General features: G+C 40.5%; 1 protein-coding gene across 9 annotated transcripts in view; it reads left to right on the top strand.

Moving 5' to 3' along the window:
• The window catches only part of OSBPL8 (oxysterol binding protein like 8), a 403,742-nt gene that overhangs the window by 360,578 nt on the left and 30,981 nt on the right, over window positions 1-12,183 (top strand). For all 9 annotated transcript variants that reach the window (XM_077474149.1, XM_077474151.1, XM_077474150.1 and 6 more), the window contains 3 exons: window positions 4,987-5,083; window positions 11,030-11,128; window positions 11,212-11,309. In XM_077474149.1, the coding sequence (XP_077330275.1) occupies window positions 4,987-5,083; window positions 11,030-11,128; window positions 11,212-11,309 (294 nt within the window). The remainder of the gene's footprint in view (window positions 1-4,986; window positions 5,084-11,029; window positions 11,129-11,211; window positions 11,310-12,183) is intronic.

A 12,183-nucleotide genomic window follows, 5' to 3' on the forward strand; every position in this document is an offset into this window, starting at 1 on the left:
CAAGAGCTTCCCACTCTCACGTCTGCTCTACCCATCTAAATTATGCTGTTTTAGGCGTAAAATCAGAGGCTTTAAAAAAAAAAAAAAACTACAAAAACGATTTTCAAGATTTAAAGTGCTTGTAAATGATCACCATGTAAAACAGCCCATTCAGTTTAGAAAAGAAATGAAAGGCAAAACATTTTTGTATAGGTGTCCAAAACATTTAAAATACCCCTTTTCCCTTTTTTTAAGGCCCCTTTCACACATGCGGATGATATGTCTGTATTTCATCCATCCGTTTGCGGATGAAATACGGGCATACATTCATCCCTATGGGATAGCGGGTGTCTGCGGATGAACATCCGCAGACACCCGATTTCCTCCGCCTCCGCAACAGTCCGATTCTGCAGACGGAGGAAAATCCTATTTTTCTATCCGTCTGCAGAGCGGATCGGATGAACACGGACACACGGTCCGTGCTCATCCGATCCCCATAGAGGAGAGCGGAGAGCTGACAGGGCGGTCCCCGCAGTGTGCGGAGACCGCCCTGTCCGCAGCCTGCTCAGCGGGGACAACGGAGCGATCCCCGCTGAGCGAGCGGATCATCACGGGGCGGATCATTACTGATCCGCCCCGTGTGAAAGAGGCCTTAGTGATCACATTCTCTCTGTTCTTAGCTGCATAACAACTGGGGGAAGGAAAAGCAGCAACACACTTAGCTTCCCAGTGACAGGCTGTGCATGAAAGCCATGTCAGGATAAGTCTGATCATTAGAGGAGAGCATAGCTAGAGAACTAACACACTGTGCGCTCCTGCTTCGTGCGGTCAGTTTTTAATAGGAAAGCAGAGGGACTGGCAGGAACACCAGGGATTTCATACAAAGGAAGCAATACAAAAAGAACAGGATGTTTTCTCATACAAGTACATGGTACAGCAGATACATATCAGGAATATGAAATGTTTAGGTAACAAACGCTTTAATTAAAAAAAAAATGTATATTATATATAGCGAATCAATAGGCCCATGGCTCTGGTTTATAAGGGAGTGTACAGATACAAGAGGTGAGGTGGATGAGATGTCTCTCCTACATACATATATTTTGCATCAGTTCTCTCTCATCCCTATCTTTCCTAACCACATTCTTCTTAACTTAAATAAGATATCTTTAAGTAGAACTGTGGCATCTTAATAACAAAATGTGCCGCTCACTGGTTTCTGGACACTGCCTTTGTTGCTGGAACCCTCCCACAGTGAGCTACAGTGTCTGGGATAAGAGAAGGTAAGACACAAATTAAGGAGCATAGGCGTGAGCAAGGGGGTGTGCCAGGTTTAGCTGGGCACACCCTAATCACTACATGCAATGCCGATTCCCCCTACTGCCCTTGCTTCCCCCTTTGCCTCCCCTTCACCTACAGTGTTGCTGGATTCTCTTATATCCTCTCCCCCTAGGATGTTTCAGGATGGAGAGCAGGGTAAGGGGCTAGTCAATATGTCATTGACTAGCCCCTTCCTTTTCTAAATGAACTCACTGCGATCACTCATAACAGAAGCATAGTAAACTGTTATAAACTGCAATAGGCTGCGGACACCTATGTGAAGTAGTATTTGGCTCAGTCAAGAATAACTCCAGAGATAAAACGATAATTCTCCCGGTCGCACCTGGAGTATGCCATCCAGTTCTGGGCACCAATCCTCTGGAAGCATGTACTGGAACTGGAGAAAGTCCAGAGAAGGGCAACAAAGCTAATAAAGGGTCTGGAGGATATAGGTTATAAGCACTGAACTTCTTTTCTCTGGAGAAGAGAAGCTTGAGAGGGGATATGATTTCAATGTACAAATACCATACTGGTGACCCCACAATGGGGATAAACATTTTTGCGAAAGGGAATTTTAAAAAAAAGACACGTTGTCATTCACTAAAATTAGAAGAGAAGCAGTTTAACCTTAAAATGCATAGAGGGTTCTTTACTGTAAGGAAGTGGAATTCTCTTCCACAGGCGGTGGTATCAGCGGGGAGCATCGATAATGTAAAAAAACTATTAGATAAGCACCTGAATGACCACAACATGCAGGTATTATACAATGTAATACTGACATATAATCACACACATAGGTTGGACTTGATGGACTTTTTTCAACTCACCTACTATGTAACATAGCAACTTGACTTAGCATTTTTTTAGGCTGTTGTACTTTAAGTAGTTAAAAAAAAAAATATCTATCCAATATAAATGTGATGGTGTGTTAGCGTTTGTTCCTGCGTTAAACTGATGGGTAAATCATATTTCAAAAGTGACAGTTCCTCTTAAAAAAAAAAAAAAAAAAAAAAAAAAATCATTGCAGTTTGATTTAATTTGCAGAGGAGACTGGATTCTGTTTTTCTTGCTGTGCCTAGAAAGCCTTTTTCAAGTTGCCCACACATTCTTGGATATCAGCATACATCATGAACAAATCTTTGATTTACACAATTTTAGACTTAAGTGTGTGTTGTCTTGTGCTTTTCTGAAAAAGGATAAGCACATATCACACTGCTGTCTCCACAGTAAAATACAGGCTAGAGTGAACTTAGTTTAGGCCTTTATTCGCACATCCTCAAGTCACTGTGACATGTTTTTAGCCATGGCCAGCTCTGGCTCCTTTCATCAGCCTATTATTTAGTTGTACAGATTGCACCCGCACTTATGGTACACAAAGGCATCTATCTGCCTACAATCCCCAGCAGCTGCTAGTTGGGTGTATGCCCTCTGACACCACTATAATGTGAAATAAAGAAAAATAGCAGAGCTAAGGGTTAAAGTGCCAATGAGCTCTGAAGCTACAAACACCTGCATTACTTCATGTAATTGTGCAAAAATATTAAATGAATAAAGTGTAAACCATCAGAAGATTTGTTTTTAGTACACTCTTGTGATTTCTTCTTGGTCAGTCTGCTTAGGAGAGAAGAAAAAGGTCCCAGAGAGTTTATGAAAACTTAAGGAGGAAAGCCTGGAGAAAAAGCTTTGCACCTAACACTTACTGACCTTCTTATTACAAGGGATCAGTTAGGTCTGGTGAATGATTTACTTCAAAGGGGCAGCACTGACGCACAGAAGTCATTTTATTTTATTTTTTGCACAAAGGACTTTTTGAGATCTGTCACCTCTCTTGGCCCTTTATTGGCATGGGAATTGTGATTATTTGGATAACGCTTTACGATTTTAATGTGGATTTTTTTTAATGATACTTGTTTTTTTTTTTAAATATATAATATATACATTATATATATACACACACACACACACACAGTGCTTTGACAAAGTATTCATGCCCCTTGAAATTTTATCAAGTTTTCTCATGTTACAACAAAAAACAAATGTATTTTATTGGAATTTTATATGATAGACCAACACAAAGTGGCACATAATTGTGAAGTGGAAGGAACATGATAAATGGTTTTCAATTTTTTTTACAAATATTAGAAAAGTGTGGAGTTCATTTGTATTCAGCCCCCCAAGTCAATACTTTGTATGATCACCCTTCACTGCAATTACAGCTGAAAGTCTTTTTGGGGATGTCTCTACCAGCTTTGCACATCTAGAGAGTTCCATTTTTGCCCATTCTTTGAAAAATAGCTCAAGCTCTGTCAGATTGGATGGAAAGCATCTGTGAACAGAAATTTTAAAGTCTTGCCATAGATTCTCAATTGGATTTAGGCTTGGACTTTGACTAGGCTTTGATCTAAACCATTCCATTGTAGCTCTGGCTGTATGTTTAGGGAGGTTGTCCTGCTGGAAGGTGAACCTCCACCTCAGTCTCAAGTGTTTTTGCAGACTCTAACAACTCTACAGTGTTGGTTTTCTGCCACACATAGCGTTTTGCTTTTTAGGCCAAAAAGTTTGATTTTGGTCTCATCTGACCAGTGTACCATCATCCACATGTTTGCTGTGTCCCCCCTCATGGCTTCTCGCAAACTTCAAATGGGACTTCTTACGGCTTTCTTTCAACAATGGCTTTTCTTCTTGCCACTCTTCCATAAAGGCCAGATTTGTGGAGTGCACGACTAATAGTTGTCCTGTGGACAGATTCTCCCACCTGAGCTGTGGATCTCTGCAGCTTCTCCAGATTTCCCATGGGCCTCTTGGCTGCTTCTCTGATTAATGCTCTCCTTGCCCGGCCTATCAGTTTAGGTGGACGACCATGTCTTGGTAGGATTGCAGTTGTGCCATACTCTTTCCATTTTCGAATGATGGATTGAACAGTGCTCTGTGGGATGTTCAAAGTTTGGGATATTTTTATAACATAACCCTGCTTTAAACCTCTCCGCAACTTTATCTTTGCCTTCATGATGCTGTTTGTTTACTAAGGTTCTCTATCAAACCACTGAGGGCTTCACAGAACAGCTGACTTTATACAGAAATGAAATTATACACAGGTGGACTCTATTTACTAATTAGGCAACTTCTGAATGCAATTGGTTCCACTAGATTTGGGGGTATCAGCATAAAGGGGGCAGGATGCAAATGCATACCACACTTTTCAGATATTATAATTTTCCTTCTACTTAACAATTATGTGCCACTTTGTGTTGATCTATTAAATAAAATCACAATAAAAAATACATTTTTGTTTGTAACTTGACAAAATGTGGACTATTTCAAGGGGTATGAATACTTTGAATACTTTTTCAAGGCACTGTGTGTTTGTGTGTGTGTGTATATATACAAATACTGTATATACATTTAATTAACTTTTTTTCAAAATTGGATAGAGGCCTAGGTTCATAAGGTGTGATAAGTTATATAGAAAAGTCTGATAGTTGTCCAGGTTGACCAGCTGCTGCTGATTGAGACACATGGGATCCGTGCTGTGAATGAGTTTTTACAGTGCTGAAACTTACTTTTTGTATACTTTCATTAATAATTTTGATTTACATTGTAGTATTTGTTAGCTTGAGGCCTGATGAGCTTTGGTAATAGTACATAATTATTTTAAATCTGTGACATTATTCTTAACTTTATTACTAGGTTTCCCATCATCCACCAGTGTCTGCCTTTTATGTCAGTAATCGCAAAGATGGATTTTGTCTTAGTGGGAGTATTCTGGCCAAATCCAAATTTTATGGTAAGTGAGTCTAATTCTATTCCATAAATGACAGTTAAAGTAGACCTAGCCTATGTAACACTTAAACATGTTAACTCCTAAAGGGATCACTGCGCTTCATCTTTATTAAAATTTTCATTCTTTTTTTTCTTAATTCTTTATTCTTTAATTTCCCTGCGAAGGCCTGTGCCGTCTTTCTTCAGGAGTCATTCAAGGCAGCATCTACTTCCAGGATTAAGATGCTGCTCTTTGGAGAGTCAAATCCTTTAAATCCTGGGGTCTCAACAGAAGCCTTTGCGCTTGCCTGTGTACATGTCTCACACAGATCAGCCCCCTGTTCCTGTTTCTCAATCTGTGGCCAGCCAGTGTAAAAATCTGTCACAGTCACATAGGCTAGTTGTTTTCTGCCTCTCACTAATATTACCTTTTAATTAAAAACAAAACAAACAAAAAAACATTAAAGTCTTACGCACTAAGCTAAATAATGCTGAACTAATGCCCAAGCTGAATAGTGTGACTAAATGATCATTGAAGGATATAGGACTGAGAAAACACGACCCCCTGTCTGTAGGCTAATCATACAGTTGTTTCTGAATGCCCCCCTCATTCAGATCATTCCTATAGTTTTTAATGGCATGCAGGGGGTGATGCCAAAAGTGCAATAGCCCTGGGCATCCAATTGGGGGCAAGCACATCTGGAGACTAAACAGACACAGAATGCCTTCGGGCAGCCTCTTCTGACGTAGCCGCTCACTGGAGATTTGTCTCTATCAGTTGGGAGATCTGCTATCTGGCATACGGATTTCAACGTATACAAATCTGAACTGAATAGCACATTTCTATAATGAGTGAGGGCAAAACTCATAAATCTGGTAAAGTCTCTGACAATCATAGACAGTATCAGGTCTGATGGCAGTTTCATTACTAAGCCACCGTACGAAGTGTCTATGCTGGACTTTACAATGTCTACAAGTGTTACCCTTACTCATTTTGGAAATGAATGATGGTCCTGTTCTCCATAGGTTTATGTTTGAATGCGTAGGCTATCCAACCGCTATAAAAGGAAGTACTCTGAAATTGCATGGGAACATGTGTGGACTGGCCCTTAGGGGCATACACCAAACCTTTGCTAGCCGCTCGCTGTATTTTATGACATGTCCAGATTTATTTCATACAGACTCATCTATTTTTAACTAGTTCTCAAGCCAAAAAATCACATTTTTACTTAGGATTTCTTTTATCAATACAGAAGTGCTCAATACTCGGGGATTTAAATGCACTGTGCACTTTAGAATTGGGGCTGGATCAGAGTAATATTATAACCTGTACAGAACCTTATTCTGTAACGCTATCCCCCTTCATTCCATCATGAATGTTAAACTCCTCTACCTTACCAACTGTTTAGTGTCTGACACCCCTCTCTGCCAATCCCTTCACTGGATTCCAATCACCCAATAAATAAAATGTAAAATTCCAACAACAATATACCAAGCTTCCACAACTGTGCCGCAAGCTACATCTCTAATTTTATCTCAATATATCACCCATACTGTCCCCGCTGCTCCTCCTTAGATCACCAGCTCTCTATCCCCCTTGTCTCCTCCAATGCTCTTCTCCCGGAGCCTCTCCCATCCTCTGGAACTGTACCTCAGTTTCTCCGGCTATCTCCACTCTGTGTACCTTTAGGTAATCCCTGAAAACCCATTTCTTTAGGGAAGCCTATCCCACCACCTCCTAACTAATGAACTTTTAATTCCTTTGTACCACTTCCCCTACCCTATTTGATTGTGGAGCCCTCCTAACCCTCTTGTATTCAATGTTATTGTAACTGTACTATATCTCCCTTATATTGTAGAGTGCTGCACAAACTGTTGGCATGTTCTAACACCTGTATAATAATAATATTAAAGCGGTCCTAAGCCTTAGATCAATAGAAACTGCAATGGCACCTATTTTAGTTTAACCTCCCTGGCGTTGATCCCGAGTCTGGCTCGGGCTGGGATTTCAGTACCATAAGCGGTAACCCCAAGCCAGACTCGGGATCGCATCGCTGGATACAGGGAGACTTACTTACCTTGTTCCCTGGATCCAGCGATGTCCTCCGCGCTGTGTGATCGAGCTGTCCTCCGTGCCGCCGAGCTCCGTTCCCTGCGACGTTATGGCGCACGGGAGTGGAGATGGGCGCAAAATTCAAAAAAGTTAAAACACACACAGTCTTACAGATTACAGTACTGTATAAAAAAATGACACACCCATTTTGTCCCTAGTGGTCTGTCCAGTGCCCTGCATGCACTTTTATATTATAAATACTTTTTTACGTTTTTTTCTGCCTGGAATTTGGAGATGGTCCATAGCAACCAAAAAGTGTCCCTTTATGTCAAAAGTGATTTTAGACCAACTAGAAAACAGCGATAATAAATTATAATCACTTGCAGAATTGAGCGACAGCGATTTGTGGGGAAATTCGTCATCAAACACTAAATCTAATGACAGCGACAATTCTGCAAATGAGAAAATTTCAGTGTTTTTGGATTTGATTACATTATTGAATAATTTTTATTATTATTTATTATCATTATTTCTTATATTATAAATTTTATCATACCCGGGATGTCTGCTAGACTCTGGGTTGAACAGATTTAAGAGAGTTATTCCTAAGAATTGCAGGCCTACAATATAAAACGCCAAATTTCCATGCAAAATAATTCTACCGCTTTCAGCACCTAAAATTAGAACTAATCATACCGCCAGGGAGATTAAATATCATATCAAAACATCTGATTTTGATCTTCGTTGTATTCTAAATTGCTGAAAAATGTTTTTCACTTGTGAAACTGCAGAATGGTGGTAGAAGGCTAAATGCATTTCTTGAATATTTTCTTACATTAAAATATGATTAAACTCTCACAAAAGAATACCTTTTTGTAGACCACTGTTGGTAAAGTATAGTATTTACAATCTCTCTTTTATGCCCCATTTTACTGTATATCTGTAGCATATTACCATTGCTGTGGGGCTTCCGCCCACACTGCAAGATTTAAAGGCCATTTAATTTTGCTGTACATGACAGACAAAGTATTCATACGCCATGGGTTAAAGGCCCATACCTTCAGGTGACTGAACTTTGGCAAAGCTTTCAAGGCATGCTCCTTGTTCCCTTGTTTTTTGCTTGTGTCCTAAGGTGATGAACCTCTTCCCCCTTGCAAAGAAATCAATCTTCGCTTAAAGAGTAAGAAAAGCCTGCAAAAAATAAGTCCCCCCCCCGCACAATAAAGGCATGATGTGCTAGTAAACACCACATACTAGCACATTATGTGACACTTACCTGCAAACAAAGCCTGCGTCGCCCCCGCTGCAGGTCGCATCTATCTTCGCCCCTCTTCCTTCCAGGACCACGTGCCCCAACTCCCACTCATACGCGCAGGGGGGCCGCCAGTTATGGCACACTCGCCTGAAGAAATGGTACAGGCCACTGTTTCTTCAGAGCGCATGCGCCGAAGACATCATCGGCGCAGTATACAGTAAATATTTCCTTTAAACGGCACAAGTTTAGGAGATATTTACTGTACCTTTAGGTAAGCCTTATTCTCGGCTTACCTATATACAAATGTCTCGGTGAGGTTTATAACCTCTTTAACTAGTTTATTATTTTACTTTTTACATTTTTGTTAGCTCTTCAATCATCATCCTCACTGTCTTCATAAGTTACAATAAGTGCATCCACATCTTTTCTTGCCTGGTGTACCAGTAAAATATATCCCTGCTTCCTCTGGCAGCTCGCGCTCACTTCTCTCTAAGTTGTGGGCAGGCTTTCAGAAAGTGTTTTTTTACTGGTAACTTGGGCAAAGATGAGTATTTAGCGCTTGCAATTGGGGGGGGGGGGGGTTATCTTTAAAGCAGTATTAAACCCTAAACCAAAAATGTATAATATTGCAGCTTACAGATCTTTAAATGTGGAGGCTGCCTCGGTTTTCTCCTGGTGATCTGGCCAGTAATAAACCTCATGTATTAGTGAGACACAAGAGGCACAGCAGAATTGTCAGTTTGGGGGAGAGGGGAGTGTTAAAGTACTAGCAGATTTAGATATGCTAACAAATTAAAGGCAAACTGCAGCACACACTTTATAACCATTACCGCAAATAGTTTTTCCTTTTGGGATAAAAATTTTACGTGAATAAATAAAAAGCTTATCATTTTAATAACCCCACCAGTGTTAAGTGGTTTGTCTCATCCATGTAAACTGTTACATTCTGCTGAGAGTTTGAGCTTGTGAAAAATTACAGACTTGGTGGCTGGATTACAACATGAAAATAGAAGAAGGAAAGCCTTAAAGAAAAAAATAAATGCAGCCATCACATCTTAGAATTGGTGAGCTACAATATAATAAATGTTTGCTTTTGGGTTTAATGCAGCTCTAACACCTTTTTACCCCCAAAACCATACCTGTTTTTCTTTGCCTGCTGATTGGATACTGGAAGTGAAGAATCACACTGATGAAGTCATCCCTGTAATTACCTTTCCTGCAAACTTGTTAGCGTTAGGTTGATGAGCACTGTGCAAAGCAATTAAGACTTGACTGCAATAGAGTGCTGCCCCTTCCCTCTGTCTGCTGCTATGCAGAGGTCTGCAAGAGGTTGAGATAGCTAGATGGCTGTATAAAAAAAAAAACAGTGTGCAATTGTAAAGTAAATTTATTTTTATTTTCTAAATATTTTAATTTTATCATCTTTTATTAAACAACAAACATGTCATACTTACCTGCTCTGTGCAGTGGTTTTGCACTTAACAGCCCCGATCCTAATCTTCTCTGATCCCCTCCCACGCTCTGGCCTCCCCCACCTGCCGGGTGCCCTCCATAGCAAGTCGCTTGCCCTGGGGGCACTCATGTATGCTCGTTCCCAAGCCAGCTCTCTGCTTCCATATGACACAGAGAGCATGACTTAACCCCACCAATGGCTGCTGCATCTCAGCCAATCAGGAGGGAGAGACCCAGGAGAGCCTCAGGTCTTGTGCAAATCACTGGATCGAGACCAGGCTTTGGTAAGTATTAGGGGGCTGAGGGGGTAGCTGCATACTGAAGCTTTTTCACCTTCATGCATAGAGGTAAAAAACCTTCAGCTATTACAACCACTTTTAAATTCTTTCATTTTAATGATTATTTAAATGGGTTAAATTGTATTTTTTATGTGTGTGATCTAGATCCTGGAGACTCTCTGTATGATCAGCACCATCATAATTCTGTACATGTTTTAGCACTCCAGCAGATTTTTTTTTTGTGGTAACTAGTGACAACTGTGCCAGTGCACTGTGTATTGGAGCTCCTGCTTGTAGATTGACAACGCTGCAGTTGAAATGAGTAGGTGTTGTCACCCAGGGACAGGATGACGTTGTTGATATAATGTAACCTAAAGTAAGACATTTATATTTATCTTACATTGCAAGGACATATGCAGCAGTATATTTTGTTTAAAGTGGATGTAAACCCTTGCATATACTGAGGGAAGTGAACAGCCACAGATGCTACACAGAGATTAAATAAACCCACCTACATAAGTTTTACATGTATATCTGCTGTCTTCAGGTTTATATCTGTATACTGTTTAGAAAGTGTGTGTGATTCACCTGTGGATGTGGATTCTTGCCATACACTGTGAGACTGCTAATTGGAGAAAAGACACACACCCCCTCTCCACATAGGCAGAAAAAGCAAGAAACCATGCAGAGCTGTGCGGTGAATAGACCAGCTCTCTGCTAATCTATTTATAGCACCTGCCCTGACACAAAATTCAGCCTGGTTTTATCACAGTTGATGGATAACTTGTCGGAAGTTATCGTGCTGATAACAGAAGAACAGAGCAGGAGATAGCCACGGGACTTTGAAGAGAGATAAGAAAACCCGGCAGATAAATGTGCCCAGTTCAAAGTTCATGAATGGGGTTTACATCCACTTTTTTTTTTATCCCACAGGCAATTCCCTCTCAGCTCTTCTGGAAGGAGATGGAAGATTAACATTCCTTAACAGAGGAGAGGACTACACTATGACTATGCCATATGCTCACTGTAAAGGTAAGAGTCCTTCTACCTAGTACTATGTTATGGCATTGCCGAATATCCTGCCAATGTATTACCTATTTTTTGTGTTTCTACAGGAATCCTTTATGGCACCATGACTCTAGAGCTTGGAGGAAATGTCACCATTACCTGCGAGAAAACTGGGTATAGTGCCATTCTAGAGTTTAAATTAAAGGTATGCATGCTTTTCTTTTTATACACTCTCCAGAGCTTCTCCCATCCTCTGGAACTCCCTGCCCCAGTCTGTCTGATCAGCCCCTACCCTGTCCACCTTTGGGAGATCCCTGAAAACGAATTTATTCAGGGAAGCCTATCCTACACCAACCTAACAACAGTCCCTGAGCCACCCCCATCAAATCATTCTCTGCAGCTATTACCTTTTGTACCACCACCCCCTCCCTTTAGAATATAAGCTCTACGAGCAGGGCCCTCCTGTACCTTTTGTATACTGTAATTGTGTTGTCGCCTCCCCCCCCCTTTATACATTGTAAAACGCTGCGTAAACTGTTGGACACTATATAAATCGTGTATAGTAATAATAATAAAAAAAAAAATACATACTGAGTGAACGACCCGGAAGAGTGCATAACCTGCCATCCTGATCACAATCATGGATCAGATCAGTTCTTTTTGTTTGTTTTATGTAAGGATAATGTCCATTGGCACCCCTTTCTTTGCTTAGCTGCTTATCATATACTATGCACAGGAAGGTACATTTTTCTTTTTTTTTTTGCGTGAGCATTTGTGTTTTAACCGCTTCAGCCCCGGAAGATTTGGCTGCTAAATGATGAGGCCATCGGCACTGCATCGCTTTAACTGACAAGTGCACAGTTATCCGGCGCTGCACCCAAATAAAATTGATTTCTTTTTCCCCCCACAAATAGAGCTTTCTTGTGGTGATATTTGATTACCTCTTGCGTTTTTATTTTTTGCGCTATAAACAAAAAAAAGCAACAATTTTTTGAAAAAAAACACAATTTTTTTTGTACTTTTTGCTATAATAAATATCCCCCCCCCCCTTTTTTTTTTGCTAAAAACTAAACTTCAGA

Source organism: Lithobates pipiens, unplaced genomic scaffold (assembly GCF_037356315.1).
Source record: "Lithobates pipiens isolate NorthernLeopardFrog02 unplaced genomic scaffold, aLitPip1_a1.2 Scaffold_8, whole genome shotgun sequence".
Classification (NCBI taxonomy): domain Eukaryota; kingdom Metazoa; phylum Chordata; class Amphibia; order Anura; family Ranidae; genus Lithobates; species Lithobates pipiens.